The sequence below is a fragment of the Sesamum indicum genome, linkage group LG2 (assembly GCF_000512975.1).
Source record: "Sesamum indicum cultivar Zhongzhi No. 13 linkage group LG2, S_indicum_v1.0, whole genome shotgun sequence".
Taxonomy (NCBI): Eukaryota; Viridiplantae; Streptophyta; class Magnoliopsida; order Lamiales; family Pedaliaceae; genus Sesamum; species Sesamum indicum.
In genome coordinates, this window is record NC_026146.1 from 8,874,075 (window position 1) to 8,891,778 (window position 17,704).

Here is a 17,704-nt window from a genome sequence, read left to right on the forward strand (position 1 = left end):
ACACCTGGTGTTTTGTGTGGTGTTGTGCTAAGGGTAAAATTCTCGTCTCATCCATTAATCAGAATTACAACTTCATCAGCAATTCTTTTGCTAGCATCAACAATTTTTTTATCCAAATTCTAACGAAATACGGGCAGATGTAAACTGATAACTTTTCGATCATCATAAGTGTAATTTCAAAACTATAATTTCCCATTTTTAAAGGGAAATCTAAATATAATTGATCATATTATTAATACTTCAAGTCATCACCTTTTGCTTTTTAAGAATTGAGATAAAAATAAATAAGATGGAGAGTGGACTAATTTATGACATTCAATGGCATGTTCACTGGAATGAGAACTTAAAGGGATTAGCGCTAATATCTCGCGTTTACTTCCTAAAATCAGTTGGGATAAAATTTACGACAATTTTTTGTTTTCCTTAGATTGTCTTACATAATACCGAACAGCGAACAAAATTGTACTTTTACACTTGATCCGCCCACATTAGCAGTTCATCAAACGCTCGTTTACCAAATGTGGGGGGTTATGGTGTGATAGATTAATAAATGACAATGTGCAGAACAGATTAAAACGTATTTATTTTAATGTTTTTCGTATATTAGGTCACATATTTATTGTCAGAAAATAGAATTATTTTATCTTATGTTTACTAGTAGTGTTTTGAACTTATGACAAAGCACAAAAAATGATGAAAATGAGTAAGAATAAAACAGCAGTTTCTTTGTCAGATGTCAAGGCAAAAAAGAAGGTTAATATGGTGGAGAATCGAAATTTTCCGCCATATATGCTGCCCAGTATATTTACAAGTGGCATCCATAGTACACTTCCTTTTTGGCCAGTTTTAGGAATAATTTTTTTCTAAAGTTTGGTGTAATTATATATTGACCCTTCGTAGTTTGAAAAATTATATCCACTGAACTCTACTTTCATCTAATAAATAAGTTTTTCGATAGTCAAAATTTACTAATATTAACAAAACAATTAAAAAAGATTATATTGATCCTCAATTGACTTATTATCAATATTAACAAAAAGAAAAATCAATAAATGAGCCCGATTATACGTACACAAGAGCACCGTGCATATAAACAAAGATTACTCCGTGTGTCATGGAATATCCGATCGAATACATGAAGCAACCATGGTTGAAAAGGAATCAAGACTATGATTCCTTAGTTCAAACGAAGTACAGAACGTTGGTAACAACAAACCCATCGTCAAGAGTTCCCGAAGATGACGAGTTCGAAGGTTCTCCAACCACCTCCATCTGATTGTCAAAACAAATCCCATCTCCATGTATTATAATTTTCTATTGTACTATGATTAAAAGAAAAAATGTTGTAGCAATACAAATTAACCACAGCAGTAAAGCAACCATTAACCGTTATTTATACAAGTAAGCCGAAACATTGATCATATTTAAATTATTGTCATCAATTACAGAATTGAAATCCAAATGGCCAAAAGTGTCACCATATGGCACGAATAGGAATGCAAATGCATTTTCTCGACGAGACAGGACCATCTTGCCAATCAAATGGTGATTCAACTAAATCAAACCCGCCATTTACTACTCATAAACCGAATAGCGATACAAGCAAATCAAACCAGGACACTTGACCATCTGGTGATTCAAGCAATTCAAGCCGGCGTATCACAGCCGGTTGATACTCATGTATCGACATGGATATAATTAACCGGCAAGATTTACCACCCTACCATAGGGAGATGCAGTTCTGTAATAGAACTCACCCGACATTCATGTGACCTTTCTTATTTTATAACTCGTTCAACCATTGAATAATGATTGATTAAATTGTCGAAAAAGTTGCACCCAACTAGTAACGATTGAAAGGATAAATGGCAAGATTGTGGCAATTACAGTTGCATCTAATTGTAAACAGCGGTTATTTACAGCATCGACATCTACGCCCTAACAAACAACACAAACATAAATCTGAACACAACGAAAATTAAATCGTAGCATAAGATCAGTGGTAAATTACCTAAGTTAGTTGTGCAACGCGCTATCAGCAAGTTTACTCCACCGTGATTTTACGGGAGTCTTTCTGTGATGGCACCTTTCCTGCATTATCAACCACACAATGCATTAAGCAATATGGTCTTAAACCCATACACCCAAATACGTGAATCGCAGCAACAACAATCAAGAAATTCCGTCTGAGCAGCGTATATCAACATGTGATGTCATCGTACATGTCTATTATCATAACCTAGGCCCGCCCAACGACATTTACTTAGTTGAAATCATGAAATCATTTCTTTATATACACACACGCCCGCAGATAAATTTCTCCGATTCTTATCTATTAATATGTCAAATTACACACTGAATGCTGAATAAAAAAACATGCACATACAACACATCAACTTCCAAAAGGAAGATAAATCAGAAGCAACAGAAAAATAACCTGCCGAAGACGAAGGGCGACAGTTACGTTTAACCACATGCTTCAAATTTTCCTTTCGAAGCATGATGTGTCTAACAGCAATTCGCCTCACAGGATTATAGGTATCGTCAGTCTCTCCCAAGCTGTTCGTGCTGTCTTGATCTTGTCTTCTTCTTTCCTCCACTGCCGGTTCAATTTCATCACAGACAGTAGTTCCAATGTCTCCCTTTCTTCTACCGCCAACCCCTACAATAAGTTCAAAAATATTTATAAGCCCTAAGAACATGAAAATCTAACTTGGACAAGAGTTATTATTTTACTGCTGTAATAACTTTACAATTTTACTATGTTGTAACAATAAAATTGCATAGTTACAGATGTATGTATCTTGACAATCTAGTGACAACTAATATATGCTACTACAATTGTATTTTTGTAAAGTTGCGATTATAGATATATAGCTAGTCATTACAATTTTTAAACAAATTTCTTGTATCACTAATAAAATTCTCGAAAAATACATTAAAACAAAATTAAAATCATTACAAATAGAAATTAGATTTTTTGTCCAGTAACTTAGGTTTCATATATACACACGCATTTTTAGTCCCATTGCGTATGTGATTATAAAAAATAGTCCCATAATTTAAAAAAAAAATTATCAATACTCCTCTCAAATTCAGTTACACAATTAAGGGAAAAAACCCCGACATTTCCCTCCATTCTAGAAAGATGAAGCATATATATGCCTGACCTATACCTGATTTTTCCGTCAATTTTCTAGTAGAAGTTGGAAAGACAACTGAAAATGAAACCTTTCGAAGTTATAGAACTATTTTCGAAAATCCCATTATTAGCAATGGTACGTAACTGTAAATGTACGAAATCTAAATCAAGGTAATAAGAAAAATACAATTTTCCCTTATTAATTATAATTAATATTAGTACACTTAATATTTGTTGCTAACATTATTGTATAGTTTAAAAATACAATTCTTACAAAAGTCACAATCAAATATGACAAAATTAGAAGATTTAACGAGTAAGCTAAATTAAAAAAAAATCTAAAAAAACAAATGAAAGTTCGTACCGACAATACGAGAATCAGAATCCAGAAACAATGGAGAATACATGTAGCAATCACATCTCAAATATTCCTCAACATCCTTCACCAATTCCTTCTCCTTCCCCTTGATGGGTTCAAATGATACCACTTCACCATCTACCACAAAACACCCGATTCCAATCAACAATCCCACTCATCAACAACGAAAATCAGAACAAAAACAAAACATGGTTCTTACCAAAAGAAACAGATGAAGAGGTGTGACGAGGTTGAGGATAAGCGAGAGGCGCAAACATGTAGGTGTCTGATTTCATGTAGTTGAAGACTTTCTTGAACGCTGTCGTCAGTTGTTTCCTTCTGCTGCGACGTTTGAGTATGGGCTTGTTCTTGATGTGGAGTGCGTCGGAGACGGCTTTTGGTCTCCCCATTGGTGGACGAAACGATCGATGGATTGAGCAAACCGACGCAGGAAAAGTGAGAGGAGCAGCGGCAGTGGGAGGAACCGAGATAGGTTTGGGCGGTTGGTGGACAGGTTGTGGGTACGTGCGAAGCTGCAGACGGCGCAACGTGTGCTGTTGGGAAGACAAGTGGCGGTCCAGCATGAAGATGCAAGATTCGTACTCTACGTACTTAGGCACTCGGGTAGATGCATAAGAATTTTGTTAGGGATCCGGGCGGTGTTTTCTGTAAATTTATTTTATAATTTTATATAAGGTTAAATATCTTAATGATCCTCAAGTATTTACTCATATCAATTATTTTATAAAGTATTAATTTAAAATAAAAAACAATCTTCGATTTTTAAATTTAAAATGTTCGTTTTGTTTTACAAAAATAGCTTTTTGAAAAAAAAATTAAAGATATTTCTAAGATGCAAAAATTATTTTTTGTCAAAATTTTTTCTAATTCTAGTTTCACTTATTAATCCAACTATTTTTATTATCAAAATTTTAAAGTACTTGGTGCTTATTTTATCTTATTTTTACTTATTTGACAAATTAAATTAAAAATAAATTTATACATGTATATACTAATGAAACTTATCTGTCTATACATGTATATCTATATTAATATAAAAAAAAAAGATCATTTATATTTAAAAGCGGTGGTTAATGACAACACAGTATCAATTTTTTTGGAGCCAATATATTTTCCTTCAACTGATAAGATAAGTAATTCATTTAACTTTCAAAATCTTATATTTAAAGTGTGAAAGATTATTTATTATATACGTGCAGGAACGCCATGCCACAACTGCTAGAAATACAAAAAAAAAGAAGGTAATTACATGCCAATAATTTCTTCACTTTTGCACTTATAATGACTTGGTTTTTTGCTACACTATAAATGACTACGACTTAGAAACGATGGGAAAATAATACTATTAACCACAATCAAACAAAACCAATACAAAAACTTAAATTTTTACCATGGTCAATCAATATTTGTCATGATTTTTAGCTATAACCAAAACATTTATCGTGGTTTTAATTATAACTAATATTTTAGTCTCGCTTATAAAAATAACGGCTAATTAATTAACGACCGTTGTATAGCTGTGATTCATCTGAACGCGCTACAAATTTTTTCTTTTAACTGAAATAAGTACTTAGCAAAAAATCATATTTGCTCTTGTGAGAGCTGAATGTCAAAGAACATCCAGATGAAATAGTAATATATATATATATATGTATATATGTGAACAAAGTAAGTCCGCGAAATCGTAGGTTGTGAGATCGCTTGTACATCCAGGTCGCGTCGCTGGGTCACCAGTTCTTTTTCTGTATAGTTTTGCTCTTTTGTCTTTTCTGTACATATATATTGTTTGTTACATTTTTCGGTTATTCGTATATTCAGTTAGTTAGTAGTTTGTTAGCTAGATTCCCTTTTGTTGTATTTATATACTTGCTTCTCATTGTATCATTCTCTTGATGATGAATGAATACTAGATTTCCCAAAGCATTATTATTTTTAGGGTCCGGATCCGTTATTCATTTAATGGAAACTATTGTTGGCTATTCTCCGGATAAAAGTCAGAATATGGTCTTATGGGTGGTTTAAGAAAACATGTACCGATTACCAAAACCTCTTTTTTATTAGGTTCCATATTGTTCTTGAGAATGGGAGTACTATTTTTCTCTTTTAATTTGTCATCTTTGCATGGTATTAGAGCCTTCTCTTGAAGGTCTTTGTATGCGATACCTATACATTACGGCGACGGCGATAGCCGGCGATTACTGAGTACTCAATATCGAAATGAAGCCTTTGCCCAAGAAGCTACACCTTCATGGGTCCGATCACCCGGGAATGATATTGGTAAGTGCACCACTCACTGAAAATAACTATTTGAACTGGAGTTTTGGAATTAAACGCGCACTCCGTGCCAAAATGAAACTAGTGTTCATTGACGGAACCTCAGAGAAACCAGCCCCAGCAGATCCCTTCTTTGAACAGTAGATTCGGGTTGATAGCATGGTGACAACCTGAATTTTGAACTCTATATCTAAAGACATTATGGAGGCCTTCATGTTCACAAAGTTCTCACGAAATCTCTGGGTCGACCTTGAACAATGATATGGAGAGTGCAATGGGCCAGCTGTATCAGATCCAAAGAGAAATCTGTTCTATGACACAAGGTAGTCTTCCTCTATCATCCTATTTTATAAATATGAAGAGGCTGTGGGATGAGATGGCGGAGCTAAAGCCAACACCCCAGCGCACGTGCAATGGGTGCACTTGTGGAGCCTGGAAAGCAGTAGAAGATTCAGTCGCGTTCAAGCAGCTGATGCAATTTCTAATGGGGCTCAACAATGTCTTTGAGAATGTGCGACATCAATTACTGGTCATGGAGCCAGTTCCCTCCATCAACAAGGCATATTCAATCATACAGAGGGTGGAGAAGCAGAAGAAAGTTCAGTTGGAGATGAATGAGGCTTATAACACAACCCTACATGTGCAAGGTGGACAGCGACCTGAGAGGAAGAAAACCAGTATTGATAAGCAATCCTTATATTGCATGCACTGTCAGCAAATTGGGCACAGTCAGAACATGTGTTTCAAGCTCCACGGGCCACCTGACTGGTACAAAGAGCTCGCTGACAAAAGGAAAAAGGATGGTGGAAGTAGCAAGGGGTTCGCGGCACAGGTCGCAATTGAGAGGGGTTGCAGCAGGGGGTTCGCGGCATAGGTCGCAACTGAGAGGGACGACCTAGGGCAAACTGGTGTAAAGGAATAACTGATTCAGGAGCTGATTGCGCTAATACGAAATACCATACAACCACCTACATAAAGCAACCAAGCTCATGTTGACGATTTTGCAAGTATGAACAGAGTTTTCACTATTTGTGGGGTAGTGTTTTGTCCTCTTGGATTATAGATATCGGGGCAACTAACCATATATATGACAGCGCTAACACTCTTACCAATATCACACCACTTACACATCCGACCCTTGTTCACCTGGCAGATGGGATCTCACAATCCGTAACACATACAGGGAGTGATTACCTTCACAAAAATCTTCCTCTCACTGATGTGTTATTTGTCCATTCATTCAAATTTAATCTTTTACCAGTGCATAAAATCTGCTCTTCCTTGTTGGTCGAAGTTATTTTTCACCCTTCTCATTGCCTTTTTCAGGACCAGAAGAATAAAACCATCATAGCAGTTGGCAAGCAAGTTAGGAATTTGTACTGCTTAGATGCGACCTCATTCGATCCAAATGTTATTCGCAAATTTGTTCATCAACATCTATTTGCTTTGTATTTTGCATCAATGACAATGATTTATGGCACAAGAGATTGGGTCATCCCTCATCTATTGTTATTAAGCATATTTGTATTCCAGAAATAAAGCATAATTCTAGTTATCTTGGACAAAATTGCAATGTCTGTCCTCTAGCCATGCAGCAAAGGTTGCCTTTCTCTCATAGTAAAACCAGGTCGTTATCCACCTTCGAACTATTGTACATTGACCTGTGGAGACCCTACCACATTAGTTCCCTCACTGGTTGTGATTACTTCCTCATCTTAGTGGATGACTATAGTCGAGCAACATGGACATTCCTCCTCAAATATAAATCACAAACGACCCAAATCTTATGCAATTTTACAATGGTGCGAGCCCAGTTCCAAAAACCAGTTCGGTTCATCCGTTCGGACAATAAAACTGAGTTTGTGAACTCTCAGTGTCAATCCCTTTTTCAGTCATCGGGCATAATCCACCAAACTTCTTGTCCATACACACCACAACAAAATGGGGTGGTAGAACATAAGCACAAACATGTCCTCACAGTAGCTCGGGTCTTGCTCTTCCAGTTAAATCACCCTAAACTCTTCTGGGGAGAATCTATCCTCACAGCGACCTATCTCATAAACAGATTACCTACACCAGTCCTTCGTTGGAAATTCCCATTTGAGGTCCTCTATAATAAACCTCTTGATCTTTCCCGGCTAAAGGTTTTCGGGTGACTGTGCTGCCACTAACATTCGACCACACAAACATAAATTCGATGAACGAGACACCAAGTGTGTTTTTCTTGGGTATTGTCATTCGAAAAAGGCATACAAAGTTTTTGACATCGCTAAACAAACACTTTACACTTCCAGAAACGTGGTCTTTCATGAGCACTCATTCCCGTTCCAAGCAATTCCACCCGACCCGCCTAGTATCTCTCTACCTCTCCCTCTCTCCGACTCAGACTCTCCCTCTTCTCCTACATCGGTTCGCACCCCAGGTCATCCTTCCTCATCTGGCTCCTCTCATTCCCATTCACCTATGTCGGCACCTATTGTTCCTCCTATCCCTCTTCGTAGGTCACAAAGAACTACCTCTAAGCCCTCTTGGCTCAATGACTATTTGTGTAACTGTTCTTCCTCTCATACTACTTGCACTCCCGCATCCTTCAGTGCTGCACTTATACGTTTTGTTGCCTACTTAGCTGTTTTGCAGGAGCTAAAATTCTACAACCAGGCTTGCAAGGATGCAAATTGGGTGGACGCCATTAATCAGGAGCTCGGAGCCCTTGTAGCTAATGACACATGGACTCTTACCCCATTGCTTCCTGGGAAGCGACCTATCGGGTCACGTTGGGTGTACAAATTGAAGCTTAACCCAGATGGGTCGATAGACCTATACAAGGCGCGCCTTGTCGCTAAAGGTTACAATAAGATAGAGGAAGCTGACTATCTTGACTCTTTTTCACCTGTTGCTAAATCTGTCACGGTTTGGATTTTCTTGTCTTTGGCAGCTGCCCGCTCCTGGTCCTTGTTCCAATTGGATATAAATAATGCATTCCTTCATGGATTCCTGGATGAGGACGTGTACATGGTGCCACCTTTACTTGATGTGCCCCCCTACTATGTCTGCAAATTGCAGAGGTCTTTATATAGGCTCAAACAGGCTTCATGGCAATGGAACTTTGAGCTCACCAGCAAACTACTAAGTTTTGGTTTTACTCAGTCCAGCCATGAGCATTGCCTTTTCGTCAGACGCATGAAATCTGAGTTCACTGCCCTTTTGTCTACGTTGACGACATCCTGCTCACTGGGTCCTCTAAGGTTGCTCTTCGATCTGTCAAGGCCTATTTAGATCAGCAGTTCACCATTAACGATCTTGGTCACGCTAAATACTTCCACGGCCTTGAACTAGCTCGCTCCTCCCATGGTATTCATGTGACGCAATATAAATATCTTCACAATATCTTGGTTGATTCCTCAATGCTTGATGCCAAGCCCTCTCCCACTCCTCTACCTTCTGGGGTGAAGCTGGTCGTTGAAGATGGATTGCTGCTTTCTGACCCTGGGACTTACAGGCGACTTATAGGTCGCCTCTTGTATTTGGGCTTCACTCGCCTTGATATCTCTTTTGCTGTTCAGCAGCTCAATCAGTTCCTCCAAGCACCTCGCACTTCTCACTGGTCAGTTGCACTTCATGTTCTCCGGTATCTTAAGGGTATGTCCTCCATCGGGCTCTTCTTCCCTTCCTCCGGGTCTGGTCAGCTTTGTGCCTAGTCTGACGCATCTTGGGCGTCCTGCCTCGACTCTCGTAGCTCCATCACTGATTTTTGCATTTTTCTTGGGTCCTCTCTTATCTCTTGGAAGACTAAGAAGCAAGCCACGGTCTCTAGGTCCTCTGCCGAGGCAAAGTATCGTAGCATGGCATCAGCAGTTAGCGAGCTCCGTTGGATCTCCTTCTTGCATCGCGACCTCCATGTTCCTGCTTTGCTCCCGATCCCTTTTTGGTGTGACAACAAGGCTGCTCTTCATATCACCGCTAACCCTGTGTTCCACGAGCGCACAAAACATCTGAGATCGACTGCCATCTCATTCGCGATCAATACAAACTTAGCTTCATTGCTCCCTCTCACATATCGGGTTCTGCTTAGGTCGCAAATCTCTTCACTAAATCCCTCACTGCTGCAAACTTTGCTCGCTTCCTTCCCAAGCTGGGCCTCTCTTCCTCGAATCCATCTTGAGGGTGGGCTTGAACAAAGTAAGTCCATAAGATCGCAGGTCGTGAGATCGCTTGTACATCCAGGTTGCATCGCTGGGTCACCAGCGACCTCCTTTTTTGTCTTTTTCTGTACACTTTTGTCTTTTTTATGTACATATATACTATTTGTTACATTTTTCGATTATTCTTATATTCGGTTAGTTAGCTAGATTCCTTTTTGTTGTATTTATATACTTGCTTCTCATTGTATCATTCTCTTGATGATGAATGAATGCTAGATTTCTTCATATTGTTGTTGAGAATGGGAATACCATTTTTCTCTTTTAATTTGTCATCTTTGCAATATATTTTCAGATACCAATATACAAATTAATTATATTGAATACATCATATAATAATTATAACTAGTGCAACCTCTGAGGCAAGAAATACTCATATCACTTAATTGAACTCATCAAATCATGATATTGCAATAGCCAAATCTCTGTCGTTGCTCAACTGTTAGAACCGACGACTATCTATGGATTGAATTAATATGTCAACAAAGAAAGTATATATATATAATAATACAAATTAATTAATTAATTCTGTCTTATCCAAGAATTAATTATCTAATAATTAATAATAGTTGAGACTGGTTTCAGCCCATGTCTTAGTGCAGCTTCCCACACCAAATCAATTCGGTCGACCTCTATAGCCCCAACCTCATGGTGAGTCCATCCTTCCAAGGAGTGAACCATTCCACCTGCATGACAAGCATGGACGACTCCTCTTTCCATTGTGTACTGCAACGATTAAAACAAAATCTATGTTATAATTGTTGTCAAAGAGGACTAGCCTTCGTGCTAAGTCGTTTTTGTATGTATATAATAAATAATTTTTTATACTTTCAAATATATTATAAATAAAATTAAAAAATATTAATTCAAAGGTAATTGAAATTAGCTGAAGGGATTTATAGGATTCAAAAAAATTGGAGCAATAGCGTTAAAACAACTTTGTATCTATGACTTACCCTTTCTATTGGTGTTTTTCATATATATTTGAAGGAATTTTATGTAATTTGCCTAAGCTTTTCTATGGGCTCTCTATCTATGTACTTGTTTATTCTTACCATGTAAGACAATGGTATAATACGGTGGGGTTAAATGTATTTTTTGCTACCTAACTTAGGGTATTTGAATTTTCATCCTTTAACTTTCTATGAAAGCATTCTGATCAGTATTTTTTTAATTTTTCAAATTTTAGTTATTTTTTTCGTCGGAGTTCATCTCTATCAACAATAACGGTGAATTATGGGGAAAAAGGGATAAAATAACGAAAATTAAAAAAATGTAAGATCAAAATGTTATTTTTAGAAAGTTGAAGGACAAGCATTAGCTAGTAGGAACAATATCCTCAATTTTAAAAGGCCACATGAAATGCAAATGCATTTCTCAAGCTAGAAGTGCGAACTCCGACAAAAAAAATAACTGAAATTGCAAAATTTAAAAGATATGGAATCAAAATGCTATTTTATAAAGTTAAAATCCGAAATCATCAAATAACTTAATTACCGGACCAAAAATGCATTTAAACCTATATAATATGGCGTAACAAAAGATTTGTTTGCTATAATATTTAAGTTATCAAGATTAGGTATATATGTACTTCTCTGGTTTAGACTCATGGGATGTTGAAGGGTTGAGAGAAAGTACAACAAAGATGTGGTTACCTCGCAACATCCTAGCCCTTCCGCGTCGTCAGGTAACTTCATCGCTGCAAGATTACCATAAGTACAGTCTCTTCTGGACGGCGACACCGGTGGAACCACGAACTGATGAAACTGAGTTCCAGACGGAGCAAAACTTTGCTCTCTTGGTGTGATCCACTTGCCTACTATCCATGTCTACAATATGTACACCAACCACAATTTGATCAGAATTCCATAAATTCTAGTCGAAAGATAGGTCACGGGTTTGAATCCAATAGAATCGCAAAACCAGTTTTGATCCCCGTTTCGAAAAGAAGAACATACATATATGGATTAGATTTTAATACCATACCTTGCAATTTTGGGCTGCTTGGTACTTTGTCACGTGGATGAGATTCTTCTGACAATCAGCCGGTGCTTCTTTCTGAATCATCCTAAATCTTTCGGTTGATAGAGTTAGCATCTGCATGGATAAAACATCACATGCACACTTTTTCAGCTCTAAGTAGTTAATTCTAGGGATTATTTTTACAGAAATCAGGTTTGGTCGAATCAAATTAATCACAGAACAAGTCTGATACACTTGACATGTAGTTGATCATTTTTCATGAATGGTATATTGGTCATCCAAGAAAAGTGTATCAAGGTATAATTTGTTCGAGTCCGACTGAATGCAATTTGAAACTAGAATTTCCATACCATGCACGTTTTTATTGGAGACACTCGGGACAAGTATTTATATAGTGTACGTACCAGAACTCGAACCCCTTTTTTGCAAAGATAAAGAGCAATAGCTCGTCCAAGTTTGGAAGTGGCTCCAGTCAAAAATACTTCGGTTACATCCTTGATCTCATTAAGAATCACGGCTGCTGTTAGGGTGTTGCCATGTACCACGCGAACTTTAAGGTTGGGATGTTTTTGCACGAACAGTGTCCCACCTCCATTCAGGGCCTCATTCTACATTGGCATAATCAAATCTTTAGTATTTGTCTAACCACTAACGTGTCTGTGTGCTTGTAAGAAACATCAAAGGTCTGTTTACAAAAAGTATGTACACTATATACATATATAAGGGAGCATTATATTTATAGTGCTCAAATTATACCACTAATTGATTAAAAATAAAAAACGAACTAGTGGTATAATTTTAAAGCTATATTTTTATAATCCTCACCTGCACATAACAACAGATAATGTGTATAGACAATCAACTGGAACTAACTGGTCTTGGTGATCCATAAAATTTATGATGCGGGGCCCTATTGTGGGCCCATATAATGTTATGTCTGAACCTCCTCACACATAAGTTACAGTGTGGGACCCAATATGGGCCCATACCATACATGATATGATCACTTGGACAAGCCAGTCTTAGTGAACTAAGAATTATTGTAATAACTATTGAAAACTAACTCTCATTTTCTGTAAGAAATGGGACAGACACAGAAACAATGAGGGTTGGGAAGTAACCTTGTTTAAGGCAGCAAGACTAATGACTTTAACTCCCAATCTGTCAGCTCTAAGAATAGCCTCTTCTATCTGCTTGTTGATGCCTTCTGCAGCAAAAGGCAAGAAATACTGCAAAATGCCCGCACAATATCAGGAATGTTGAACAATGACCAAAGTTTCACATTCAGACAAGAACTTGTAAGTATAGCAATTCCAAACCTGGAAACCGAATCGGGGAACGGTCCACGTCTGGTGCAGCCGATCCCTAAGGTTGTAGGACGAGACCAAGAACGTCTTGGACTTAGCCCACATCAACAACATCATGGCGAAGGATACAGGCAAAAACGGCTGCAAGTAAATTCTCGTGTAGTAGGGATGTGATGCTATTGATCTGATCACAAAAGGAGCGTGCATAGCAGACGACAAGTCCACTACGTGGGCTAGGAACACGAAATCTGGAACTCTTCCGTTTTTACCTGCATAGTCAAGAACGTGAACGTTTTGAATTTTAAGATATTATTCATACGAGTTGAATTATATATGATTATCAATTACATGACCAGTGAATATAGGTAATAAACCTGAATCTAAGCTGTTTTTTTTGTGCATATCCCATGATTTTGTGTTCAATGTGTTCCCTAGGGCATCAAAAAGAGGCATGAACAGGCAATAATTGGTCTCCATCTCAGCATGATGCAGGCTGTGGTACCTGCAGACAATAGCAAAAATGATTCAGAAATATTAAAAGGGGCAGTTAGGGTTATGTAATAGAATTGAAACTGCCAACTACTGCCATTATTATTACATAAAGTTGTAAGGATAAGGACGTACCACCCTATAACTATAACATTTATATTATTAATTAGGACCTCTAATGCATTCATTGTCATAAAATTACATCTTCTTCAAGTTTATGCCATTGAATAGAAATTACATTCAACTCCTTTTCTGAAATTTGATATAAATTAATTAAATGCCGTGTATTTTTTAATTATGTAATTTTTGGATTGAAGTATGAAATAATCAACTATGCCCTTGCTGTATTTATTCTTTTTAAAAAAAGTTCAAAAATTGTAAAACAAAAATCTGAAAAAGTGAATAAAAAAATTTGAAAAATTATAAAAAAAAAGTTATCCACATGATCAATAAAAAAATTTAAAAAGAAAACATAAGATTATCATTTTTAATCCACAAAGGCATTTTGATCAGTTCCCACAAAAATTAGATGAAAACATAAGGGGACTAATGGAATCGGCTAATTGTTAGCCGACCGTCAAAGTTAAGGAAGTATTTTAGTAATTTTTCAAACAACGAAGGAATATTTATAGTTATGTCAAACTTCAGGGGAGGTCGTTGTAATTTATCCTAAAATTTAATTTTCTGTAAATACTAAGAGATTACAATTTTAGGTACATATATGTATATATATATATATATATATATGAAAATGATTAATGTTAAATGATTCAAGATTCTTACACGGCTTAAACATTAATTAGAGCAAAATTGATAGATGTGAAGCATAGGCCTCCTCCTATGGTTTGTCTAAGTATAGCAAAGGACTATGTACCAACATTATTCATAATGAACTTGTCTAAATCAAATGTTGCCTCTATAATTGATGAACATTAATGTGAAAATAATTAAGACACCTCCAGGTCTCCATGCAAAATTTACAACATTTTGGGACGAAATCCACTTACGTCGGAGTATAGATTATATATTTGAGAAACGGGACGAGATCAAACAACTGATGAGGAACGATTTCGACGTTGGAATGGCCTAAGCATCTCAATAAATCGAATACCAAAACGTATCCGTAGATCAGAATTATTGATCCATGGCCAACGGCGAATGAACCGATTATGGGTACTCCAATCACGACCGTCAAAAAAAGATGTTCCAGAAATGTAGCATGTCCAGCTGCAAACAATCAAACACGAACAGGCAGTTGAGTAATAAATCTATCTAACACGAAATTAAGACCAAACAGGAACCAAAATTATGTCCTGAATTTCAGATTTGTAGATAGTAATAATTAATACTCTGTAATGATTATTACCTGTATAGGGTTGAGGCACTGGCGATGAATGGTGGAGTGAATGGTAATTGGTAAAAAGATAGTCGCCATGGAAGGATTTATGTATAGTGTAGAAAAGAGGCTCAGAAATTGCGACATGAAGTGCTATTGCTGTTGTGATGCCAGTTTGGTTCCAGACAGCAAGTGTTGCAGACGTTGGAAAAATGTACAGCGCCAGACCAGCCACAATAGCTTGAAGTAAGATAAAATTATCCCTGAATATTGGACAACACCAATCAATCATCAAAAACTCCCGCCAATATATATATATATATATATATTGTTTGGATAAAACCCTTTTTCTAGTTAGTGCAAAGATTTAATTTGTTGTCAATATAAATATTTCAATGGTAAGAAAAAAAATATATTTATGTTATAATAAGATATAGATGTATTTTACGGCATGTAAAAGTACTGATGTGACACAAAATGTTCCCGAAAAAGAAAAGAGTAGCAACTTAACGTCGAACTTGTAAAAAAGAAGCTCACAACTCCTGTGTCGTGTCTTATTGCCCCGTTTTTTAAAGGTTAAGAGGTTGTACTGGTGTTCTTTTTTTTCATCCCCAGGGTTTTCATTTCATTATTGTTTTCCAAATGTCTTTTGCTTTTAACCCATTACAAGAATATTGGGACAAAATCAGAATCTCAGACGAATTCCAGACATGGTCTACGACATATTTGCTTCACGGTTCAATTATTTTTCAAATGTAAGACAGCAGCAAGCTTAACTTGTCATCTAATCATGATCATAAGGTTTGCATGATGTTCAATCCAAGAGAGAGGTTTACTTACCAGTCCCATTCCTTGTCAATCTGTCTGAAATCAACTCCTTTCTTGACAATCTGACGGTTCCGGGTAAAAAAGAGCATGTTGCTGTACGAGGTCCATGCCTGGTACATTAATAGTCTGAGCATACATACGATGAAGATATGAAGAGACCAAGCATCTTTCATGGACTCTTCTTGATATCTTGAGTACAAAGCTTTTGCCAGAAAAAACCCATAAATAGCAATCTGTCGCGAAAACAGGAAAAACACCACGTGAGTTTGAACCTCATCCGTCGCAAAAGAAGCATATAAACATGATCATAATTAAGTGACGGAATGTACCTTGCAACTCCCCAAGATTTCCCATGGCCAAGCATACAAAGGCGCAGCCATGGTGTAGACGGTCGTCGATGAACTTCCTACCTTGCAAAGAAATCAGAAATTTGATTGAGCGCAAAGAAATAGTGTGATTTCTAGCTGAAACTAGCGATGGATTTTCTTAAATGGCTACACTTTTTTCTTCGTGTCGAGTGTTGTCATGGAAGGATGAATATTGGGGTATTTTGTTCTCATATCCATGCTCCTATATATATGGATGGAAGACAACTACCAACTTACTCGATTTAGAGGCGCCCTTTAATTTGTATTTATCAATATTTACGATCATCGTCAACAATGAGGCAGAATACGAAACTTTTCACACACCACCCCAATAAATTTTGTGTGATGTGTGTGCATCTCATGGGGGGGGGAGGGGGGGCAGCTCTATTTAATGTTACTAATTGTACAATGAGGGCTGGGGATGGGTTGGCAACAGAGTGTAACTAGGCCACAGGGACTTGGAATAAGTCTTTGTAATATTTTGAAATATTAGGGGATTCCAATGTAATTACCCGAATCATTGATGGTCAATTTTATTTTATTTTTTTTTAAAATAAGATAAACAAATGTGGATTGGAACTCCTTTTGGGCAAAAATTGAAATTTTTATTCTACAAATGATACATAGCTACAGCTAGCTTGAAAGTTGTGAAGGCATACATTCGTAGTCAAGTCTCTCATTTATTGTCCCTTCGGACATCCGATAAAATTGGAACGATGCATAAAAGATTAACTAATATGGCCCTATCTAGAACGACATGCATAAATAAAAAAGTGTCGACTCCCACTTCTTAAATATGAAACTCAAATATAACCCCAACGACCTCTATATACATATATTTGAAATTAATTAATTCGAATCTTACAAGTACATTAATTGTAAACAAATGACAGATATATAATTTCCCTCTATATGTATAAAATCACTCCCTCGGTTACTTTAGTGAAGGAATGTGTTCTTTTTTAATGGTTTTGGATTCTACAACATGTTCAGAGTAAGTTAGAGTCATACAACAAATCAAGAATAATACTGATAAACCATAGAGAATATCTCGCTGCAATGAGCTTGAAATTCTCTAAAAGAGCGTGATATCACATTTCAATTTGAAGATCCTTTTTATTTTTTGAACGTGATCGTTGTTTCAACGGCACTAAATTTCATTTTATCGTATAAATATATGAACTTGACGCGTAATACTAATATTATATATATTATTTGTATCATCAGTCTGTTCTCAACTATCATCAAACTTACAGTACAGGCCCTCACATGGCATGTTGTAGAAATGGATCTTGTGTGTGAGTAATACTAATTAATGCATTTGAATTCTCCCAACAATACAGCCAGCAGTGATGCTTCAAATCAGACAACTACTCCCCTGCCCACATTTATTTTTTCC

The 17,704-nt window shown here is 36.8% G+C and overlaps 2 protein-coding genes across 3 annotated transcripts; both read right to left on the reverse strand.

The window, feature by feature from the left end:
* Positions 1,035-4,115, reverse strand: LOC105155636. 2 transcript variants are annotated; one of them, XM_011071537.2, is made up of 5 exons: positions 3,721-4,115; positions 3,507-3,638; positions 2,438-2,662; positions 2,012-2,091; positions 1,035-1,272 (listed from the first exon to the last, which is right to left on the reverse strand). In XM_011071537.2, exons 1-4 carry the CDS (start codon positions 4,082-4,084, stop codon positions 2,045-2,047), a joined length of 768 nt encoding a protein of 255 aa, XP_011069839.1. In that variant the 5' UTR covers positions 4,085-4,115; the 3' UTR covers positions 1,035-1,272; positions 2,012-2,044. The 2 variants fall into 2 exon arrangements, with proteins under 2 accessions (XP_011069839.1, XP_011069840.1); XM_011071538.2 differs by lacking the exon at positions 1,035-1,272 and having other exon boundaries at positions 1,875-2,091.
* LOC105155872 (protein ECERIFERUM 3) lies at positions 10,368-16,585 on the reverse strand. The gene is made up of 11 exons (XM_011071856.2): positions 16,267-16,585; positions 15,950-16,170; positions 15,140-15,372; positions 14,781-15,000; positions 13,659-13,786; positions 13,297-13,553; positions 13,099-13,206; positions 12,382-12,585; positions 11,981-12,091; positions 11,650-11,823; positions 10,368-10,720 (listed from the first exon to the last, which is right to left on the reverse strand). Exons 1-11 carry the CDS (start codon positions 16,315-16,317, stop codon positions 10,547-10,549), a joined length of 1,881 nt encoding a protein of 626 aa, XP_011070158.1. The 5' UTR covers positions 16,318-16,585; the 3' UTR covers positions 10,368-10,546.

What these genes read in the sequence shown, in the direction of transcription:
- LOC105155636 (XM_011071537.2), bottom strand. Translation starts at nt 4,084, where the DNA reads ATGCTGGACCGCCACTTGTCTTCCCAACAGCACACGTTGCGCCGTCTG. An exon ending in CTCTTCATCTGTTTCTTTTG is followed by an intron (nt 3,639 to 3,720) that starts GTAAGAACCATG and finishes GTTTTGTGGTAG; the next exon opens with ATGGTGAAGTGGTATCATTT. An exon ending in TCGCCCTTCGTCTTCGGCAG is followed by an intron (nt 2,092 to 2,437) that starts GTTATTTTTCTG and finishes TTGATAATGCAG; the next exon opens with GAAAGGTGCCATCACAGAAA.
- LOC105155872 (XM_011071856.2), bottom strand. Translation starts at nt 16,317, where the DNA reads ATGGCTGCGCCTTTGTATGCTTGGCCATGGGAAATCTTGGGGAGTTGC. An exon ending in GTCTTGCTGCCTTAAACAAG is followed by an intron (nt 12,586 to 13,098) that starts GTTACTTCCCAA and finishes ATGCCAATGTAG; the next exon opens with AATGAGGCCCTGAATGGAGG. An exon ending in AAGCAGCCCAAAATTGCAAG is followed by an intron (nt 11,824 to 11,980) that starts GTATGGTATTAA and finishes TACATATTGTAG; the next exon opens with ACATGGATAGTAGGCAAGTG.